The sequence below is a fragment of the Bubalus kerabau genome, chromosome 20, assembly GCF_029407905.1.
Source record: "Bubalus kerabau isolate K-KA32 ecotype Philippines breed swamp buffalo chromosome 20, PCC_UOA_SB_1v2, whole genome shotgun sequence".
Taxonomy (NCBI): domain Eukaryota; kingdom Metazoa; phylum Chordata; class Mammalia; order Artiodactyla; family Bovidae; genus Bubalus; species Bubalus kerabau.
Window position 1 is genome coordinate 12502764 of NC_073643.1, and position 24019 is coordinate 12526782.

Genomic DNA, 24019 nt, shown 5'->3' on the forward strand with positions numbered 1-24019 from the left:
GCCTCTGCAATTGGAGCGCTAACTCCTCCAAGGTGATACTCATTGTATTTGGCTGTTTCTTTTGTCTGGAGAAGTGTTTGAGTTGAAGGAGGCTGACCCGGTGTAGCTGTTTGTTTCACAGACCTGAGACACCTTCCTGAGAGTAGTGATCTCCCGTTCTAGTGTATAAAACTGATTTCCCCCGCCCCCCTGTTGCAATAAGTATCTTTTGCCTCTCCCAGAGTTGCCTTCTGTATACGTTTGGAGTTATGGCTCCATTGTCCTGACTTCCCCACCAATTAGAATCCTTTTGTCTTTATTCTTCAAAATTTTATTTTCTTTTTACTTATGATTTTCCCTCTCTCGTTCTAGAGTTTTAGTTAATCTGCTTTTCTACTTTTTTTTTTTCAATCCTTCATTTCAGTGGGTTTTTGGGAGGAAGAGAAGTAAACAGTGTTCAGTCTGCATTCTTGTACTGGAAACCTAATACCACTCTTTGCATAAACATGCATTTATCTTAAATATTTGTCTTTTAAATTATGGATTCTTAACAAATGCATATTTCTTAGATTAGTAAAAATGTCTGATTTTTCTGTTTTATTTATTTTATAGAGTTATTTGGCTAAGTTAGCATGGACGATGTTAACAGTAGCTAGTGTCTAAAATGTTGGGAATAACATCAGTTCACTTATGATTTGTTATCAACTGTTGGATGAGATTTAGGATGAGAAATAGATCATCTTTTAATCTGTGTATTATGCATTTAAATCATATGGGGTACCTTTTACTGGATATATTAGATATTCATGATTTTTAAATAAACATTTAAAATGAAATTTTGCTTTTATTTTTATCAAAGTATACATTCTGTAGTTTTAAAAGATAAAGTCCTGCTAAAAGACTATTATGCTAAAACAAAACAAAACACACTGTCTCCTCCAGCCTCCCAGCTCTGTCCTCCGTGTTCTTTCTGGAGACTTTAGGATCTTCTCTTGTTTTCTGAAATTTTATGGTGAACATGCCTTTGTGTAGATTAATTTTTGCATTGTGCTTCACTAAGTATGGTGACTCCTGTGCTTAAATTCTTGGAGACTTTTAGATAGTATTTCTTTGATAATTTCCTCTCCTTTGTTTTTTCTCTTCTATTCTGGAAGACCAGTTTTTGTACCTTCAGGATAGAGTCTCTTATTTATTATTTCTTACCCTTCATGGTCTCTTTTAATTTATTTATTTGCTTTTTGTTCTATTTGCAGTGGAAGTGTGGGGTCTTACCACTGGACCATAGGGAAGTTCCTTTTTTTGTCCTGTTTTTGAGCGTTTGCTTCAATTTATCTAACTGTTCAATGAGTTTTTTGTTTTCTTTATTTTTTGAAGTATGGTTAATCTACAGTGCTAGTTTTCAGTTGAATTTTTAATTTTTCCTACTCTGTTTTTAAATTTTCCAAAGGCTGTTTCTTACTGTCTTTTGCTTTTTCATAGCATTGCTCTTGCTATACTGATATATCTTTAACATTAAAAAGAATTATTTATTTTGGCGGCACCAGGTCTTCCTTGTGGCATGTGGGACCCAGCTCTCTGACCAGGGATCCAACTTGGGCCCCTTTGATTGGGAGTGTGGCGGCCTAGCCACTGGACCACCAGAGAAGCCCGCTGATGTATCTTTTATAGCTCTGGTTTTTTTTCTTTTGTTTTGAAGTTTTCTTTTAATTTTTTTTTTTTTTTTTTTGGTGGATTTTGTTGTTGTTGGCTCTTATATTGGAAATTTTCTTTACTGACTGCTCTGGGGTATCCATATTTAAAGGCAAGACGCTAAAAATCTGATGCTATCTAGAAGTACCATGTGGTCAACACTGGGACTCCCTGCTGGGTGATAGGCTGCAATTGGCTTTATTATCAGGAGAAATATCTACCTGTTGATAACCTGAGATCTTTAAGATGTCATTTGATTTCTCCAGTGAAGCCTTTTGTTTTTTGGGCAGGGGGTGCCAGGTTATAAGCCGAGCTGCTTCGGAAGCGTTGTGCTGGAGGTTCCACTGTTCACTGTGCAGAATATCACCTAATTAGTCCCTCTAGGTTCAGTCACACACTTTGCCCTTCACTCCTGTCTTACTGTGCTTGGTTTCATCCAGGTTGGAGCCGAAATGGCTCCAGAAATATAAACCTTTGGTTTTTCAGAGGCTGTGTAAGGTGGGACCAGGGACATGGGGATCTTTCAACCAATTTTTCTGATTTTGGTCCTGCCTCTGAACTTCTTCATTATAACTTGCATTGTAACTTTGAAGTCTTAAATCTTTTTAGGGCTCTGGAGATGAAAATAGGCTTGCTTCTTATCAGTGTTCCCTTCTCCATGGGATTGTAATATCCTCAGCTGTATTATCACTTTAGTATTTTTTTGTTCACACCCATTCTTCTGAAAATTGGTTGAAATTTAACTCTTTGGGTGGTGGTTTAGTTGCTGAGTCGTGTCCAACTCTTGCAACTCCACGGACTGTAGCCCTCCAGGCTCTTCTCTTCTGTCCATGGGATTTCCCATGGCAAGCATACTGGAGTGGGTTGCCATTTCCTTCTCCAGGGAATCTTTCTGACCCAGGGATTGAATCCAGGTCTCCCGCATCGTAGGCTGTCTCCTGCATTGCAGGTGGATTCTTTACTGACTGAGCCACCAGGGAAGCCCCAACTCTTTTCAAGGGAGAGAAAATAAGAAACCTTGGTTCACCTACCATATTTTTAACCAGAAGTCTCCTTAAATTACTTTTGAATGAGTGGACTTCACTATATTAAAGGGCTGTTTTTGAGAGGTGAACATTTATAACATAAGCCGCAATATTTCATTTCCGGCACTACTGTTTAGACATCAGGATGTAGAAGGTACTTTACTAAAGACATGATGGAAAGTTCTAATAATTTTGTAACTAGTAGATAAAGGCTTATGTGACATATTAACTCCTGGTTACTTTGGCCATTCCTTTATAGCTGGGGTGTCAGGTAGATTGGCAGAGACTTTCAGGAGTACGTGGTGAGGAGGAGTCTGTGGCTGTGTCCTTGCTGTGATTTGGTTACTCGTGGGTGTGGCGGGGAGAAATGAAGCCAGATGTTAGGCTTGTGTAAGAATGCCATTCGTCTACTTGGGCTATAATTTGAGAAGTAAGTAGTGTCAAAAGGCTTCTGGGCAGCCAAAATTTTAATGTCACTAACTTCATATTCCATAGTTAATGTAAGTTATTAATAAGGACAGTTTAAAAAAAAATCCCTCATTTAGAATTTCCTTATGTTTATTTTGTCTGCAATTCTATTAGATGTAGTTATCTAGTTTCTAAACTAGTAACAGGCTGAAACAGATGGAGGTATGGAGGACAGTTATCCCCAGTTTCCTGACAAGAAAGTGAAAAGCTGAGAATGCTTATGTAGCTGGATCAGGGTGCACACTGCAAGATCTGGGCTAGCGCGCAGTTCTTCTGAGTCCCTCATCCGCTTCCCCAGTACTCTCTGGATCACTGTTTCTCAAGTTTTTTTCACTGGGACCAGCAGTTAAACAACAATAACATTCTTTTTGCACAGACACTTATAAAACAAAAGTTTTATAGAATCTTCATGTTTACGACATAAGATGCCATATTTTGACCCAAAATATTCCTTCATTAAAAAAAAAAAAAGTTGATCCCCATCCTGTAATTGATTCTACAACCCAGCCAAACTGCTTTCACCATACCATGCTGTCTGTATAAGAACAATGTTGATAAATGTAGCCGCTAACTCTTAAATCTCTATTACATCAAATGTATCTAATATATTTTAACTATACCAAAAAATTAGACATTGAAAAGCATTAATCTTAGGCTGAACAGCACACTCTAAAGATAACACAAATTTTAGATATTCATATTACTGAGAAATTCTATGTTAGTCAAAACTATGTTAATCAAAGTTTATTCCTTTGGGGCTCTATTATCTGAGAGTTTTCCTATAAAGAGCTACTGTATTCAAGACAGCTGAATTGTCAGATAGATACAGATATCTAAAGTTATAAATTCAAGATGGTTAAATCTTAAGGCTTACTGTTCCTAAAGGTGACTGCGTTAGTTTCCTGATGTTGAGTAACACATGACCACAACCTTACTGCCTAATAACCCAGTTACTGTTTCACAGCCTGTGTGTCAGAAGTCTGGCATGGCATGACTGGCTTCTCTGTTCGGGCCTCCCAAGACTAAGATCAAGTTGTTGTCCACATTGTGTTCTCACCTGGCGATGAGGATCCTGGTCCATGCTCATGTGGTTGTGGCTGTGGGACACAGGTCCTTATTTCTTACTGTCTTTTGCTGCTAGTGCTGCTCACAGTTCTTCACCTCTTGACCCTCACAGGCCTTGGCTTTCCTTCAGGGTTGCAGGAGTACCTCTCTGCTCTCTGCCCCACTCCTGGACTCTGGACTCTGGACTCATTTGAAGGGCTTGTGTAATTAGGTTGGTCCCATTCAGATAGTCTCCTTTCTCTGAGTTAACTTAGAGTCAACTGAGTAGTAATCTTAAATATACCTGCAAAATCCTTTTTGTTCTGAAAGGTGAGATCATCAGGGCAATGATACCGCATATTTGCAAGGTGAGGGTGATTTTGGGTCATCTTCGAATTCTGAGTACCATGGTGACTAAAATTTTTTTTTCTTATAATGAAGTTGAGGGCTATGGTCAATTAATATTCAGTTGGCAATAAAAATATTGTGAGCCTGGATATAACCATCAGGTTTCTTGAAAAACAGCTTAGACATCTGTCTTCAGATTTCTCATGGCTGTGAGGATTAATTAGAACAAATTTAGTTTGAAGGAATGTAAATTCTTATATATTTTAAAGTGAGGATAGCTGTTAAAGATGCAAGACTTTGGGATAAATACTCAAGTACAGTTTGGTTTTTTTTTTTGCATATTTTAATACTTTGCAGTCACATCTATTCCCTCATTTGATTCCTACTTTTGCAACTCCAGAGGAAGACCTACAAACCATCAGGCAAAGCTTGGCCATGTGGTACTACTTTTCTGAGGGCAGTGTGTGTTAGAATCTATACTTTAACTTCATAAACCCCAACATTTGATTTTGCTGATTTTTCCAGAGCTGATGAGGCTCCGGTTAAAGATTAGGCTCATATGAGAAATCATTGTGCCAATTAAGAAGTTTCACAGTAGAGGTGTACTTTTCAAGTGATTTGGAGGTCCTTGTCTGGAGTAGCCCTTTCTTGGCATCTGACTATTTGGAAAGCTGAATTATTAACCCCCCAATTTTTTGGAGATGTTGGAATCACGGCAGAGAGGGTTGGCTATGAGTTACTTCCTGTGGCCTAGTAAAACTAATTACTTGCCTAACTTTTGCCTTCTCAGTAGCCGTTTTATTAAAAGAGATACTACATATAACCATATAAAAGGAGATACAAATGGAGCTTCTCCCAGTCATATTAGTAGTGTTGGAAACATCTAGAGTCTTTGAAGCTGGTATGAGTTGAAATTCATGGCTCTGAGTGGGAAGGGTTATTACATTTCCCTCAACCTCAGAATTATTTCTGAAGTGTTCTGAATATTTGTGATTTAGTTTCAGTCCTGGGTAAACACTGTCCAGTGACTGCTTTCCATTCCCATTTTCTAAACACAGTGTTGGCTTCTAGTCATACATTTTTTGGGGGCTTCCCAGGTGGTGCTGGTGGTAAAGAATCTACCTGCCAGTGCCAGAAACACAAGAAATATGGGTTGGATCCCTGGTTCGGGAAGATCCCTTGGAGAAGGAGATGGCAACCTTTTCCAGTATTCTTGCCTGGAAAATTCCATGGACAGAGGAGCTGGGCAGGGCTACAGTCCATGGGCCGCAGGGAGTCGGACACGACTGAGTGACTAAGCACACAGAAGGACACGTAAGTTTTCTCAGTTCAGTTCAGTTGCTCAGTTGCGTCCGACTCTTTGTGACCCCATGGTGTGCAGCACCCCAGGCCTCCCTGTTCATCACCAACTCCCAGAGTTTACTCAAACTCATGTCCATTGAGTCGGTGATGCCATCCAGCCATGTCATCCTCTGTTGTCCCCTTCTCCTCCTGCCTTCACTCTTTCCCAGCATCAGGGTTTTTTCAAATGAGTCAGTTCTTTGCATAAGGTGGCCAAAGTATTGGAGTTTCAGCTTCAGCATCAATCCTTCCAATGAATATTCAGGACTGGTTTCCTTTAGGATTGACTGGTTGGATCTCCTTGCAGTCCAAGGGACTCTTAAGAGTCCTCCCCAACACCACAGGCCAAAAGCATCAATTCTTTGGCACTCGGCTTTCTTCAGAGTCCAACTTTCACATCCATACATGACCACAGGAAAAACCATACCCTTGACTAGACGGACCTTTGTTGACAAAGTAATGTCTCTGCTTTTGAATATGCTATCTAGGTTGGTCATAACTTTTCTTCCAAGGAGCAAGCATCTTGTAATTTCATGGCTCCAATCACCATCTGCAGTGATTCTGGAGCCCAAGAAAATAAAGTCTGTCACCACTCCCACTGTTTCCCCATCTATTTGCCATGAAGTGATGGGACCAGATGCCATGATCTTAGTTTTCTGATTGTTGAGTTTCAAGCCAACTTTTTCATTCTCCTCTTTCACTTTCATCAAGGGGCTCTTCAGTTCTTTCTGCCATAAGGGTAGTGTCATCTGCATATCTGAGGTTATTGATATTTCTCCTGGCAATCTTGATTCCAGCTTGTGCTTTATCCAGTCCAGCGTTTCTCATGATGTACTCTGCATATAAGTCAAATAAGCAGGGTGACAATATCCAGCCTTGACACACTCCTTTCCCAATTTGGAACCAGTCTGTTGTTCCATGTCCAGTTCTAACTGTTGCTTCATGACCTGCATACAGGTTTCTTAAAAGGCAGGTCAGGTGGTCTGGTATTCCCAACTCTACGAATTTTCCAGAGTTTGTTGTGGTCCATACAATAAGGCTTTGGCATAGTCAATAAAGCATAAGTAGATATTTTTCTGGAGCTCTCTTGCTTTTTTGAAGATCCGACAGATGTTGGCAATTTGATCTCTGGTTCCTCTCTCTTTTCTAAGCCCTCTCTCAATTTCTAAATCCTTTGAACATCTGGAAGTTCATGGTTCATGTACTGTTGAAGTCTGGCTTGCAGAATTTTGAGCATTACTTTGGCAGCATGTGAGATGAGTGCAATTGTGTGGTAGTTTGAGCATTCTTTGGCATTGCCTTTCTTTGGGATTGGAATGAAAACTGACCTTTTCCAGTCCTGTGGCCACTGCTGAGTTTTCCAAATTTGCTGGCATATTGAGGGCAGCACTCTCACAGCATCATCTTTTAGGATTTGAAGTAGCTCACCTGGACTTCCATCACCTCCACTAGCTTTGTTCATAGTGACGCTTCCTAAGGCCTGCCTGACTTCGCATTCCAGGATGTCTGGCTCTAGGTTGGTGATCACACCATCATTGTCATCTGGGTGGTGAAGATCTTTTTTGTATAGTTCTTCTGTGTCTTCTTGCCACCTCTTCTTAATATCTTCTGCTTCTGTTAGGTCCATACCATTTCTGTCCTTTATTGTGCCAGTCTTTGCATGAAATGTTCTGTTGGTATCTCTAATTTTCTTGAAGAGATCCCTTGACTTTCCCATTCTATTGTTTTCCTCTATTTCTTTGCATTGATCGCTGAGGAAGGCTTTCTTATCTCTCCTTGCTATTCTTTGAAACTCTGCATTCAGATGCGTATATCTTTCCTTTTTTCCTTTGCCTTCTAAAACATTGTCAACTTTATTTCACATTTCAACTATTTTGTTGTTTAAAATTTTGAGGCCTTACTCTTCCTGTGTTTTGCCTTGGTTGAGTCCCTTAAGGTACCCTCTGCACATTCCTTCTATCATGTGTTGATTTTTCTGGTTCATCTTTTAGAACGTATGTGTGTGTTGGAATTCTAAGTTGTAAGCAACAGAACTCGGTCCAGCTAGTTAAGCAGAAAAGGGATCTGTTAATGAATAAATAGTTGGTGACTTACAGAATTTTAAGGAGGGCCTGAAAGTCTGGGCTGATGGCTTTGCTCAGCCAAGCTGGGGGACGGCACTAGGAATGTTGCAGCCGCCTCAGTCTGGCGCACTGCATCTCGCATGCACAGCTCTTGTGTGTGACTTCAGGAAGCTCTGCGTCTCCCCGCTCACCAGCTGACAAGCTTTATTAATTTTGCATGTCTGTTTTCTCATACCGCCCGTATGTGACTCAGAGTCTCATGTGGGTATGTTCACCGGGCAAGCTCAGGTCACCTGCCCTAGATGAAAACAAGACTAGGTTGGTGAGTTTTTGGAGTTCAGACTTAAGTACTTATAAGAGCTTTTTAGAAAAAGAGTTTATTTAACTTTTGTCACATTTTGTTGATGTTTTCCCCTCCTCCCAATTAAACTATTCCTTTTGATTTCTGCTTCTGGCATAAAAATCTGTTTTATTCAGCTCTTAGTTCCCCAACCAGAGGACTGCGGGATTTGCAGTTCCCTGCAGTGGAAGTGAGGAATTTTAACCTTTGGACCACCAGGGAAGTCCCAAAAATCATTTAAGTCTTTACTATAGCTTAAGTATAAACTCAAGGTCTGAGTGATTTTGTTCCCCCATATGGATGGCCATTTGTCCCAGAACCATTTACTGAACGTTTGTGTTGATTAGAAATGTTAGACTTAATTTGTGAATTGTGCATATGTGTGTGTGTGTATGTGTGTACACAGTTTCTTGTGACCTCTCTGTTCCAGCATAGACACAGCAGCACACGCTGACTTGACAGATGGACGTTCCATTTGTTCATTCATTTATTTTAACAAATATTTACTAAGTGCTTTTTATTTATGTAGTGCTGTACAGAATACAAAAGGGTAAGACATCAAGTCATTATTTTTTGTGTAGATGGGTTAAGGCCTATCTTGTTATGGATGAGAGGGCATCTTGAAGTGTTGGTTTTATATTTTTAGGACTGTTTTTAGCTCACCTTAGAGTGGACCTCAGGCTCTAGTTTCAATTTAGAGCTTCTTGTTTAAATATATCCTACGTGTTTTTGTACTAAGGATTGTAGGTGTCTTGCAGTCCTTCACAGAACTAATGGGCTGGCATCTCAGTACTGGGCTGTGGTGTGCACAGTATTCTCAAAGTAAGACCTTTGACTAGAGACATATTTACCTCCACAGGTCATTATAATTGAATATTAGAGCTGGAAGGTACTTTCACAATTGAATTGACAAACTTATTTTTAATGAACTTGGAATAATTTTGATTTATAGGAAAGCTGCAAAGACAGTATAGAAAGTTTTCGTATACCTCTCACCTGGTTTCAGTCTCCCCTAATAAAATAATTTTATCATCACAACCATATTTTGAGGTTTATTTTAGCACTCAGAAAGTTAATTTAGTGAAGGTCATAGTTCAAGTTGGTAGCAGAATCAGACCAAGGACCCAGTGGGTAGCCTGGGTCTGCTAGTTGATGACGTTTCACTTACCTTTTATCGTTTTCCATGTATTTGCTCTTTTCCTTCCTTTTACTGGGTTCTTTGGGCATGGACTGTGAGAAAGGACTATATAGTATATAGTGTGCTCACGAGTGTAGTCTTTCTAATTTGTGCAATAATCTTTTAATCTAGGCTTCCTCTAGTTCTTCAACACCAACGAGAACCAGGAGCAGGACGTCTTCATTTACAGAGTCACTTGATGAGGGTACACCCAACAGAGAGGTAAGTTTAGAATTTCTTCCTTAATAAACTTAGAAGACGCTTATTATACTTCTGTTTATAAGAAAATGGGGAATTTTTTTGACATGTCAATTATTTAATTCCTAGATCTTTTTTTAGTAACTTTTTTTGCTAATAGTAATTTTGCTTTTATAAAGTGTATTTTCTTTATATATCTTAATTTGAGAGGATAATATACTTTTCCTTTAATATTTGAAATTTTCAGAATGATGTGATAATTTGTTCAGCATTATGCGGGAAGAAGTCCCATATTTTCAGGTTATGATTGGAAGCACTGAAGTAACTACTGATTCCAGGTGACATGCAGCTGGCACCATAGCTCAGATTAGATTTTTTTCCAACATTTTTTCTTTCTGTGAAGGATTGTCAGAGTCCCAGAAGTACAGAAAATAGGGTAAAACAAAATGCACACATCAGTGAATTTTTATGAAATGAATCCCCGTGTGGCCACCATCAGGTCAAGAAGAGGCAAACTGCTGGCACTGTAGTGCTTCCTCCCCCCCCTACAGAAGAGTACTGTCATCCTGCCCTTCTGATATATGCTGCTGCTGCTTTTTCTAAATAGTACCTCTTAAGTATGCTTTCTATCGTAAACATAATAGTTAAACTGTGGGTTGCCTAATTTTTGGCTATTTTAAATTATGCTGCTGTGAAGATTATTGTACATTTCTTTTGCTACGTACTTATAGGAGGAGAACCACTGGGTTAAAGTGTATATGTAATTTTAACACTTTGGAAGCTAATGCCTATTGTCTTTTTCAGGATAGTTGTAGAACTTTACCTTCCTACCAGGAGTTTATGAAAGTTGTCTTTAATTTTAGCTATTCTGGTGGGTATGTAATGTTCTCTTGTAGTTTTAATTTGCATTTCTCTGATAACTGATAAGATTGAGCATTTTTCATCTGTGTATTTCATCTAATGGGACTGAGCATTTTTCATCTGTGTATTGATAACTTCTTTTGTGAAGTACTTATTTCAGGCTCTTGCTCATTTTTCTGTTGGTTTATCTTTGTTTTATTGATTTGTAGGAGTTCTTTTTTGTACAGTGTGGATAGGAGTTTTTTTAATTGGATATATGCCTTGTAGATATCTACTTCCTTTCTGTCCCTTGCCTTTTATTCTCTTAATGGTGTCCTTTGAACAGAAGTTCTTAGTTGTAATGTAGTCCAATTTATCAATATTTTATTTTATGGGTAGTATTTTTCATTTCTTATTACAGTATTCTTTTCTTATCCTTGAGAGTATTTTCCTGTATTATCCTGTTTTACCTTTCACATTTGAATCTATACTCTGCTTGGAAGTGAGTTTTTTCAATATGGTATGAGGTAGGGATCAAGTTTCACTACCACCCTTCTCCCCCTGTAGCTATCCAGTTGTTTCCTTCTTTCCACACTGCTCTACTGTGCTACTGGAAATTGTGTCCATATTTGAGTGGATTTGTTTCTGTTTTTTGTTCTCCTGTTTGCTTTGTCTTTGACTTGTTCATGTACTGCCTTCATAACTATTTTATATTAAATCTTGCCTTCAGTGTAGAGCAGGTCTTCCCTGTCCTGGTTTTAAAACCAAAATTTTGTAGATTGCTGGCTTAAACAACAGACATTTATTTCTCAGAGTTCTGGAGTCTGGGCAGCCCAAGATCAAGGTGCGAACAGATTGAGTATCAGGTGAGCACCTTCTTCCTGAGATGCACACAGCCGTCTTCTCATTATGTCCTAGCATGACTTTTCTTTGTTGCATGCACTTAGGGGGAAATGGAGAAGGCAGTGGCAACCCACTCCAGTACTCTTGCCTGGAAAATCCCATGGGCAGAGGAGCCTGGAAGGCTGCAGTCCATGGGGTCGCTAAGAGTTGGACACGACTGAAGCGACTTAGCAGCAGGGGGAAATGGAGGAGTAGGGAGGCTGCTCTCTTTGTCTTTGACTTTTTATAAGGGCAGTAATCTCATCATAGAGGTCCCATTCTTTTTACCTCATCTAACTCTAATTACCTCCCAAAGGCTTTGCCTCCAAGTACCATCACCAGATATCATTGGGGTTTAGGGCCCAAACATTCAGTCCATAGCACTGCCTTGTTCTTCTGGAATGTCTTAGTTATTCCTATACCTTCCCATATAAATTTCATGTAAATTTTAGAATCAGATTTTCAAGTCTTAAAAAAACAAACTCAAAACACAACACTGAGAACAACAACAAAAAGCACATGTACAGAGAATTGAATTGGGATTGCACTGATTCTATAGATTAGTTTGGAAAAAGTTTCAGTATTATGAATCCAATTTTATAACCTTTCAATATTTTAAGTAGTATTGGACTGAGATTGTATGTAATGCATAATTTGCAATGCTGTTATTCTGTAGGATAGATTTCTAAGAATGGGATTGTTAGGTCATAGGGTGTATGCAAATTTAAATATTGTGAAGATTTTTTTCCAAACTGCCTTGATGAGGATTACTTTAAAACATAATTTTTGAAGACCATTATTTAGTAGATGTGATAGCAAAAAACTTCATAGTAGTTTTTACATTGAAAGTTAATAGTATACTGTGTTCTTAGTGTATATATTTAAATAATCTGCCAAAGTTATATACGAGTATAGAGTATACGATTATAGAGTATATGCATATTTTCTTTGCGATCTTATTTTCTTATGCATTATTTACAATATTGCATTTTTTTAACTTTAAGATTTCAAGTTAATGTTGTTGAATTTAGTTTATATGTGAAACCAGTTGAATGAAAGCTAGAGTTTTGAGCAGCAAAAACACTTTTTGCAGTCAGTGTTAATGGCATCATTCCTACACTTAGTATATTGGTTGATATTATGGTATATTGGCTTACATACAGTTGAAACAATGAAAATAACTTGTTGATTGCTACTATTGGTTTTTTTTTTTTTTTAAAGATTTGTTCTTTCTAGGATACTTTAAAACCTTTAAATTGAATGTATCTTTACAAAATAATCCTTTCTGAAAGGGATGGTTTCAGCATTCTTTTACAGCAGGCTAAGTAAGCTAAAGGTTATTTTTGATTTTTCCCCACATTGCAGTACTAAAGCTCCTGTGCTTCTAGATATAGCTTAGGAAATGGTTTCTGGTTGACAGGCAAAGCAATATCATCACTTTGTCTAAAGCATTTTTAAACAACTCTAAAAAATATTTTTGATCACAAAGTGAAATGTAAACCTTAGTTCAACTTATTTTGAAATAAATAAGGGACTTTTAAATTTCATGATCAAGTTACTGATTAAAAGGACATTACATAAAATTATCTTTTTAAGTCATCAGCTCTCTCCCAAACTCCCTGGGTTTTTCATTTTGTTAAACCTCTGAGGTGAAGGATACTCTGTCAGTGATGGGATCCTCACTTTTAGTTTTAAGTTTCTTTTTAGCAAAATGTGGAAGCTTAATTCAAAATACAAATATTTATTTGTCCATCTCTCCAGGAGGTACATAAAGTCTGTGTTATCTAGGAAGCTTGATAAGTAGAATGGTTTCATTACATTGATTTTCTGGTCAATTAAATGTTTTGCCTTTTCTCAGATATTGGGGAAAATCCTAATATGTCTGGTTTCCCGTGTTAGTAAATATTTTATATAAATCTAAATAAGTCTGTCTTTGGTAGCAGTGCCTCAGGCTTCCTTGTTGTTTTGTCACTAAGTCATGTATGCCTCTTTGCGACCCCTTGAGTGTAGGTAGCCTGCCAGGCTCCGCTGTCCATGGGATTTCCCAGGCAAGAATACTGAAGTCCTGACACAGGGATTGAACCTGTGTCTATTGCATTGGTAGGCAGATTCTTTATCAGATTCTTTCCACCTGGGAAGCCCCAGGCTTCCTTATAGGGGTGTAAAAAGTCATCTATATGATTGTAGACATTGAAGGCAAAGGGGAGTAGGTTGATGTGCCCTGACACGGAGGTCTGTGGGGCTCTGGGATCTCATCCTGCACAGACGATAAATCTGTCCAGTTGGCCTGATACTCTCTCCTGGGCTCCTAGGCCCAGCCTCAGTACCTCAGCACAGGCTTCCTTCCCCTTTGTGTTGCTTGAGTTGAATCTTTATCTCTGGAGCTGGTGCCTTTGAGCAGTATAGAGTGTAGGATCAGGGAAGGGGCTAACTAGGCAAATGAACTACCTGCCCTCTGCTCCACTTTGATTTTTCTTTTTACTGAGATAAAATTCCTATAACCGTTCCTTTACCATTTTACAGTGAACTAAAGGTGGCATTTATTACATTCACAGTGTAGTGCGTCCATCACATCTGTCTAGTTCCATGACATATTCATTATGCTAAAGGAAACTGCTTACTCATTAAGCAGTCATTCTCCCCTTCTCCCAGCCCCAGGTGACCGCTGATGTGGATTAGCTCTTCTGGATATTTCGCGTAAGTGGATGCACACAATATGTGACTTTTTGCATTTGGTTTCTTTCACTGGGCATCATGTTTTCAAGGTGCATCTGTATTGCAACAGGTGTGACTCCTGCATTCCTTTTATGGCTCAGTCTGAAGACTTTTCTGAGAAAATGAGAACATGTTTGTTTGTTTGGAGTAATACCTGGAATAAATGAGTGAGAAGGGGGTGGTTTTAGAACTGTCTGGCTTTGCTGGCTGAAGGATCTTTGAAAGTTAACTTTTCAGTGACTTAGATTTTCTCATGTGTAGGATGGGAACAGCAGTGCCTTCCTCCTGGGATTGTGGGGATAGCCAGTCGCACAGCACGTCCCTCTCCTCCCATGCTGCTGTGCATGTGGTGGGCGCTTCCTGCGCTGTTACTGGGGGCAGCCTGGGAAGGCAGGGTGGCCTGCTTCACTGTCTCTGCTTAGGTCTGGTCCAGAGGAGAGGGAAGCAGATGGAGCCTTACGTGGATTAGGGCCCCATGGGGGTTACATCTCTCTCTGTCTTTGCCTGCTGAACTTTAGTATTTTAGTTGTTTGACGGATTCTGTTCTGTGAGTAGATGTCTGTTCACATGTCCTGTATGCTCTTTTGCTTCCCTACATGCAGCACAAGCCTGGAGTAGAAAAGGATCCTAGGATTCCATTCCTACATGCTGTGTGGCTTTAGGCAGCTTCCTTTAACTTCTCAGAGCCTCAGCTGTAAACTGTGGTAATATGAATATCCATTCTCACAGGGTTCTTGTGAAGGGCAAGTGAATTCAGAAGTGTGAAAATACTTGTAATTTGTATATCACATACAAAAGATCATTATTGTACAGAAAAGAAAAAGCTTTATCTATACTCACCACCTGTTGAACAGCACAGACAGGACATTTTATATTAAGAGTGACACCGTAGGGAAGGAAATAATGAAGCATCAGGCTGCTTTGGACTAGATGCTTTCCCAAGCTTCAAGAAAGATATCCCTTTTTCTTTCTTATTCTCTTTATATAAGCTATTTTTCAGAAACAAAATGCCGTCTCTTACCTCAGTAGTTGTCTTTGTATTTCCAGAAAATTTTCACTGTTTCATGTGATGACCCCTAACAGGGATTCCTGATACTCTCAGCTTTTGACAGGTCCTAAGCATTTTTTTGAAATTTATTCTTTGTTTCGGGGCTTCTGAAGGTGGTGTTCTTTAGGAATTATTAAGAATTATCTTCCAAAGTGATGGGTGAGAAATATTTTTTCATAAGTTTGGAATTAATTTTGCCCCTAAATGGATTGACTTTCAAGCTGGATATGCTTTTTCTTTGTTAGACTGTTAGATTATAACCTACCTACCCTCTGTCAGTTAATCAAAATAGAAGATATGCCTGTTAGATTGCCTTTGATATCTATTCAGTTCTCATATTTTTTCTTTTGTTCTAATGATAAAACATGAATTAAATTAATAGGTTTCCTGATATTAAGCCAGTTGGTCATTCCTTGAATCAATTCTTCTAGTCAGAGTGCATTATTAATATCCTGTTGTTGTCTGATACTTATTTTATTTACATTTCCTCTGTTTGTAAAGAGAGAGATTTATACTTTGCTTTTTGTGCCATCTTTATCAGAGCTTCCCTGGTGACTCAAGACGTTAAAGCGTCTGCCTGCAATGCGGGAGACCTGGGTTTGATTCCTGGGTCGGATGATCCCCTGGAGAAGGACATGGCAATCCACTCCAGCACTCTTGCCTGGAAAATCCCATGGACGGAGGAGCCTGATAGGCTACAGTCCATGGGGTCGCAAAGAGTCGGACAAGACTGAGCGACTTCACTTTCACTTTCACTTATCAGATTTAAATAATTGGAAACTTTCTATTTTCTCTTTCTTTTCCCTCTCCTCCTTCATGTATTTAGGTCTTCTTTATTTTTTTCAAAAAATTTCATAGTTTTCACAGCTTAAATTTTATACTACTTTTGTTAAAATTTATTCACAAATATTCTTTTTAATGTTAATATACATTGAATTGTTTTCTTAATTTCATTTTCAGTTTTCTTGTTATTCTACAGAAAAAATAGGATTTTTATAAATTATTACTAATCTTGTTATCCTATAACCTTGCTGATACTTATTAGTTGGAATTAATTTTGCCCCTAAATGGATTGACTTTCAAAGCTAACCTTATTAGTTCTATGATTCCTTTAGTGGATTACTTAGTATTTTCTTTGTAGAAGATCATGTCATCTGGAGGTAGAGGCAGTTTTATTCTTCCCTTAATCTGCTGTCTTTTATTACATTTTCTTGCCCGATTCCCTGGCTAGAACCTTCAGTTGAGCAGTAGTGAAAGCAGACATACTTTTCTCCCAGAGGGAAGGCGTTCAGTCTTTGTGTCGTTGGGTATGATGCTAACATGGCATTCAGTATATTCCCTTTCTCATGTTGAGGAAATTCCCTGCTGTTCCTAGTTGGTTGAATGTTCTTCCCATCAAGCAGTGCTGGATTTTTTCAGATGCCTTCTTTGCATCTTGAGATTGACCTGTGACCTTGTCCTTTACTCTGTTTGTTTGATGTACTGTATTAACTGGTTTTGGGTGTTAAACCAACCCTGTATAGGATAAGTTCCACTTGTTCATGGTGTTTAATTTTATATTGCTGGGTTTGCTAGGTTTTTTTTTTTAAGGATTTTTTTTGTCTGTATTCATAAGAGATATTTGGAGAAGGCAATGGCACCAAAAAATCCCATGGATGGAGGAGCCTGATAGGCTGCAGTCCATGGGGTCACGAAGACGCGAAGAGTCAGACACGACTGAGCGACTTCACTTTCATTTTTCACTTTCATGCATTGGAGAAGGAAATGGCAACCCACTCCAGTGTTCTTGCCTGGAAAATCCCAGGGACGGGGGAGCCTGGTGGGCTACCGTCTATAGGGTCGCACAGAGTCGGACACTACTGAAGCGACTTAGCACCAGTAACAGCAGCATAAGAGATATTGGTCTGTTGGTCTGCAGTATTTTGGTGTCAGGAAAATATTGGTCTCATAAAATGCATTGAGAAGTGTTCCCTCATATATATATATATATATATATATATATATACACACACATATATATATATACACACACATACACATATATATACACATATACATATATATGTATACGTATACATATGTATGTATATGTATACATACATATATGTATATATGTGTATGTACATATATATGTGTACATATATGTGTATATGTATACATATATATGTATACATACATATGTATACGTATACATATATATGTATATGTGTATATATATATATTTTTTTAAGCTTAGTATTAATTCTTTAAATAGTTGGTATAATTTACTAATGATGCCATCTGATCCAGGCTTTTCTTTATGAGAAATATTTTGATTACTAATTCAGTCTCTTCACTTTTTACAGTTCTGTCAATAGTTTGTGTTTCTTCCTGCATCAGTTTTGGTACTTTATGCCACCCATGTTGTTTAGTTTGTTGGCATGCAGTTATTGCCTTGTAATCCTTTTTATTTTGTAAACACAGTAGTAATTTTCCCTCTTTCACCCCTGGTATTAGTAATATGAGTCTTCTGTCTGTATTTTTCTCTGTTCAACAAATGATGAACCAGTTGGTTCCATTCTCTTGCTGAGTGTACTGAGCATCCTCAGGATTGCAGTGGCAAGCTGATCTTTTTTTTTTTTTTTTTAACTGGGGTAGCAGGCTGATCTTTGATGACTTATTTTTCTTAAGTCTCAGGTACCCTGAGACTTTACCAGAAATTCCTTGAATCTGTGTTGCTACTTTCCCAGTTTTCTGGCTTGATATGTGGGTTTGTTTTTTCTTTTAGTTTTTACCATCTTTAATACCCTTGGTCTTTTCAGTGCTAATTAGAGCTAGGGAACATGAGACACCTTGTCCTTTTTTTGCTGTCTTTTCTGTTTAAAGACTGTATGTTTTTATGTTTAGTAAAATTACCCATATAGACAAAATAGGGCTATAATTTATGATCTTGGATTTAATCAAAATGATTTAACCTCAGTCTGTACTGCGTATTTTCTCATATACTGCTATAGTGGATTTTTTTTTCTTGTATTTTCTAAGTGTATTATGTACCTAATGTATACGTTACTGCAAATAAGAATGAAATAAATTTGACTCAAAAAAGTAAGTTGTTGCTACAACAGCTATATATAACAGAGTTTGGGAAGATAGAAACAGGGCCTCTTCTCGTCACAGTAGAGCTACTAGAAGATTCTAAACTTTTTGGAAGTTCCCTGGCTGTCCAATGGTTAGGACTCTCCACTTTCAGTGCTGGGGCCCAGGTTCAGTCCCTGGTCAGGAAACTAAAATCCCACAAGCCATGCGGTGTGACAAAAAAATAAAACCCCAAAGCTTTTTAGGGTCTCTTTCCTAAAAGAGGATAGAGTAGTACATAGGGGATATACTAATTCATGACATATAACAGTGGATGCTAGCTAGCAGATGCCTCAGGTCTGGCATTAGGACTTAATTTTCTCTTTGAACGCTGGTTGAGAAGGACCGGAAGGGTTAGGGTTCTATGCTGCCAGAATTTGTTTTAGTGCTACAGGCCAGAGGCTAAAGTGGGGCTCACGGCTCGCATGAAAGGCAGCTGAGAAGAGCTTTTCCCAGCTGATGCCTAGAGCTCTCTGTGGCCCATTGTGAGAAGCTGCTGTCTCTAGGGAGGCTTTGTGACCAAGAACTGAACCATACCTCCCTCACATGGGCTTAGTGACTGAGTCTGTGATAACCTCTGTGTTGCTGTGGGGCTGGAAACCCAGACTGGGACCCAGGGAGTCAGACTGACTGGATAAGGAGGGATGAGCACAGAAGGAAGGGGAAGGGTAATGCTGTCCTGAAAAGGAGCCTGTAAATGAAAGTGATAAAAGAAATGCTGAGAAGACAACCAATAAAAACAGAAATTGGGCTGTATCAATTTATTCCAGGTGAAATTAAAATAATTAAAAGGGCAGTCTGGACAAGACTTTGAAAAACAAGTATCTTCAGTAAGGTAAATGAAGTAATAATAATTTCCTGAAAAAGAACAGAAAATTGTGGGCAGAAAAAAAAAAAAAAAAAAGCAGGCCCAAAAATGGGCTAGGTAGGGAAAAATAATTAGAAATGTAATTTTTTACTTGTGTGTTTGTGTAACCCCCACCATCAAAAAGTTCATTTTAATTATAATTTCTTACACATCTAAATCATGATAGTATTTTGGCATATAGTATACAGTTTATGAAAGAAAATTATGCAGATAAGAATGTGTATCAAAAGAGCTATCAGTAGTATAATAGAATTTATCCTTAAAACTTATTATAAATTTGTTTTAAAAATTTCTGCTGTATGTATTGGAGAAGACTATTTGTATATAAGTACAAATAAATGATTAAAGTTTTGTGTGCTTATCTGCCCCATAAATTTCCATGCTGTCTTTTTCTGTCTATAGAAATGAGCAGCTCAGTATTTAAGACTTTGTGTTCTTTACCATGAATTGTTCTTATTGGTGTAGACTTTAATGCTGAATTGCCAGACGTGGTGTGTGCTAGGGTGCCTGTTGTATACATCATTTGTCTGTCAATAAGCAAGCTGTTTAAAGTTGAGTTTTGAGGTCCAGAACAGCTCAGCTCATCTCCCTGAACTTTCCCAGGAACTTACTATTTCTGTGGGTGGAGTGGTGCTAGCGCAAGGCCACTGGAGTGTTGTGTGTGCTTGTGGGATGAGAACTTTGCAACATGCCCTTATGATTTGTTTTTCATCCTTTATTTTATGTTTATGCCTCTGCTCATTACCCTGAATGAGACAGCTCCTAGCCGGGATGATAGCAGAGCCTGCTTTTCTCTCTGAGTATACTATCTTTGCTTTGGATTCCTCCAAGCAGCCTAAAACCCAGACTGAAAGTGTGGTGAGTCCTTCCACCGCTTTCTGCACTCCCTGTGTGGGGAAACAGAGTAATTTGGTCATTCTAGAAGCATATCTCATGTTGCTTGTCACTGACCACCTCTCAAAGCATCTTCAGTGCTGTGCTGCTAACCTTGCTCTAAAAAAATCAGAGCGTAAACTGCTGAGTTCTGATGACTGGTGTGTGTTTGCTAGCTTTTTAACAGCAACAAAATTTAACACTGTTTTCATTAATATAGCGAAGAATACTTTCACTTGGTATGAACGCTTAAGTTTTCCTCCCTAGGGAATGTTTGCTCATTAACTAAAGAGGTATGTATTGCTAGGAATCTCTGTTCTACTCATGGTAGGAGGCCAAGAATATTTTGAGATGTGACTCACATTTTTAGGAATGAAAAAATCATTGTATATAAATCCATAATTAAGCAATATTGAGTAGGCAGGTGGAGTCTACCATAACAAGTTAGTTGCATCTTATTTTGGGAGACTACCAGTTTTCTGTGTATAAAACATTTGAAAGGAAAAAATTACTCTTTATCTTTCAGCTGACCGAATTCATACAATTTTGAATCTTGTGTATAATACCACTTTGGAAAATTTGCTAAATTAATAAATTTAGCAAATTAAAAGTTAGAAGTTTGATTGCCAAGTAAGGTTAGCTTTTGGTGTTAGAATGAACACCAGCTGAACTGGGACTGAGTTTTTTTTTTTTTAAACAATAAGAGTTGGTTTAATTTATTAAGCAGCTGGTGATGAAATTAGAACATTTCTGTACTTAATCATGGGGCTTCCAACTTGGCTCAGTGATAAAGAATACGCCTGCCAGTGCAGGAGATGCAAGAGACACAGGTTTGATCCCTGGGTTGGAAAGATCCTTGGAGGAAATGGCAACCCACTTCAGTATTCTTGCCTGGACAATTTCACGGACAGAGGAGCCTGGCGGTCTGTAGTCCATGGGGGTCTCAAAGAGTTAAACACAACTGAACAGCTAAGCATGCACTCACATACTTATTCATGCAGCCCCAAAGACTTGGTCTCCATGTGGCCAGTAGCAATCCTGTATTACCCTCCTTCCCAACTTGGTTTTAGAAAAGAAAGCAGCTGAGAGTTCTTGTGACGCCTTAGCTTGGCTCTCAGGAATAGAGGTCTCTTCTTGGTTCTGGGCTACCAGTTATACCTCACTGTTTTCAGTCCTGAGAGGGAGACAGGAGTCCCAGTTAGAGATAACTTACCAACTTATTTTAAAAATATAAAATGATGTTCCACTTCATGTAGTAGTAACAGAGGCTTGACAAAAAAAAAATAGAACTTCTTCTAGGTCTACTTCCATAAGTACATAAAAACAATTCATATTGAATACCTAGCCTATTACAAAAAAATGCTAATAATTTTAAAATGAAGGCGTTAGAACTATTTAAAATATGGTAAGTAGGGTGAAAGTCTGTGATAATCTTATTTAAATTTTGTTTGTTTGTTTGTTTATTCTGGTGATAACATTTCTCCTCACATAAAATCATGGTATAACCTTACAGCAGTTAAAAGTGATTGTTGAAAGATGTAACAAATCATAATTGAAGACAAATCTGGCAGGGAACCTGTATGTACTTTTAAATTAAATGCACTTCAGAAACATTTTCTTGTTATCTCACAATTGCCTCCAGGAGACAGTGTTGGTGACCATTGAGTATTGACGTGTGTTGAGCTAGTTCTCTGGGCTTCTGTTGCCGGGAGGCATTCAGAAGTCTTCTTGCATTGAAAGAAGGGCTGCATAAGGGGTTAAGAAGCAATCCCTGAGCCTCTACTATCAGTTAGGCAAATTGTAGGGTTCTTGCTCTCTAAGCGTTTGTAGTTTAGTATTGAGACAAAAATGTCAAAATACGCTCAACAATTCAAAAGAAGTAAGGCTTTGTAGAAGAAAATACAAGCATAGGAAATATGTTAGTCCCTCAGGCCAGCCATAGGAGGCTTCACAAAATAAGAAGTGTTTGAAAGTTGAAAGATGAGAAAGAATTTGCAGGGCAGAAATGAAGAAGGCACTATACGTAGTGACAATATCTGTAATTTTTGTTTCTAGAGATTCTTAACTTAAATTTTCATGATAACGTAGTTCAGTACTTTCTTTAGTTGTCTTGCATTTATTCAGATATATAGTATTTTTGCACTTACTCACTCAGTCATGTCTGACTCTTTGCGACCCCATGAACTGGGGCTTTCCAGGCACCTCTGTCCATGGGATTCTCCAGGCAAGAATACTGGAGTGGGTAGCCAGTCTCTTCGCCAGGGGATCTTCCTAACCCAGGGGTCGAACCTGGGTCTCCCGCAAGAATCTTGTGGACAGATTCTTTACCGTCTGAGCTACCAGGGGAGCCTGATATATAGTATAGCAAGTAAATTAAAATATAGGTACAGGAAAGAAAAGTTTTTAAATATTATGCTGTTTGTTTGGTAGAGTGGTATTTCAAACAGTTGTAGAATAGCTGTTTTTGTATGGATCACAATAATGTACCAGGTTTTTTTACTACATAAAATAGAATATCTTATGGAGCCCTCTTGTTTGCTTTCTCCATAATGTAAAGGTCAGTTACTTTCCTTTTTTTCCCTTGATAAATAAAATTCATTTAATTTAATTTTATTTATTAAAGTTTTAGTCTTGAGTAAACATCTTTTTAATATTCTATGCAACTGAATATGAAGTATACATAAAGCATTTTTACTGCACATAGACAATTACTTTTCAATTGCCTGGCAGAGAGACTTGATGATCTCTGTGAAATATGTCTTTAATTTTAGAGTGTGTAGTGTAGGATATTTTTAGGGCTGGAAAGCATTAATTACAATGTTGTACAAATGTATGCCTTGCATCCAGCTTCTAATTCTTTGAAATGGCAGAGAAGAGGAAGATAAAAGTTAGTTCCTATATTCCCCTAACCGTTCTCCCCTGTGTAAGTTTAAGGAGGTGTCTTGGACTGATAAAATTTGATAGCTCTTTTTATGTTAGAGGGACAAGGTATTTAAACTTTTATAAGGGAAAAATTCAAACATATAGCAAGAGTGGAAATAGCAATGAAAATTGCATAAGATTACTTGTCTTTCCCCCAATATCCATTGTCCAGTGTCAGCAAATAATAACTCATGGCTATCTTATACCATCCCCTCACACCTCCCTAACCATACCCCTCCTGCCCTCATCACACATGCAGATACCCCTCTCCCCCATCCCCATGGGATTATTTGAAGCAAATTTCAGAAATCTCACCGACCTATTTTGGTATATATTTCTAAAAGATGAGGACTAAAGCTACAAAATCATAGTACATTTATCACAGTGAAAAATAATTATTTCATAGTATCAGATACCTAATGAGAGTTCAGAAATTTGAGAACACTTTTGCAAAGTTGCATGCCTCCCCCACTTGTATTTAAGAATAAGAAGAGTCACATATTTGGCCTTTCTTGGTCACCCTAAGAGGTTGTGGGGAAACTTGGCACTTTTTAAGCACCAAGTTACTGAAACATAGTGGCTAGTATTTGGTTGATGCTTTTGTTTAAAACATGGACGTGACTGTATCATGAGCTGCTTCTGTAGGTTTAATTTTAGTTAGACGCTTAGTGTATTATGAATAGTGTAGAATTTTGAATCTCGAAGAATATCAAACCTTATGGAACTAACACAGGTTTGATGTAATAAGTAGAATGCTGTGTAACTTAGAACATTTGGCATACCAACAGAACAGAACAAAAAACTTTTCATTTGTGGAAGAAATTATTTTTAATTTTAAGTTTTTCTGAAAACTGTCCTACCAATTTCATTTAGACTGGTGGCTTTAAATGAATGAGGCATTTCCATTTCTTATTAGGAAGATATTTTTCAGAGCTTAGCCTGAATAACTTTAAATAGTATTTAATTGTAAGGAACAGTTGACATTACTTCCTCTGGATAGTTTTCTACTTGAATGAGTTTTGCTGATTGAATTCCTGATGTTAATTTTGTATTGAGGGAAAAAACTGGGGTGATGGTAATGGGGG

At 38.1% G+C, this 24019-nt stretch overlaps 1 protein-coding gene across 11 annotated transcripts in view; it reads left to right on the forward strand.

Annotated features, from left to right (window-relative positions):
• The window catches only part of GOLGA4 (golgin A4), a 122637-nt gene that overhangs the window by 6258 nt on the left and 92360 nt on the right, over positions 1-24019 (forward strand). For 6 of the 11 annotated variants that reach the window (XR_008706063.1, XM_055557602.1, XM_055557600.1 and 3 more), the window contains 2 exons: positions 9607-9696; positions 19899-19997. Coding sequence is in view for 10 of the 11 variants with exons in the window: in XM_055557602.1 (XP_055413577.1) it covers positions 9607-9696; positions 19899-19997 (189 nt within the window). In the remaining variant the exon portion in view is untranslated. The remainder of the gene's footprint in view (positions 1-9606; positions 9697-19898; positions 19998-24019) is intronic. The other 5 variants (XM_055557601.1, XM_055557603.1, XM_055557604.1 and 2 more) reach the window with 1 other exon arrangement.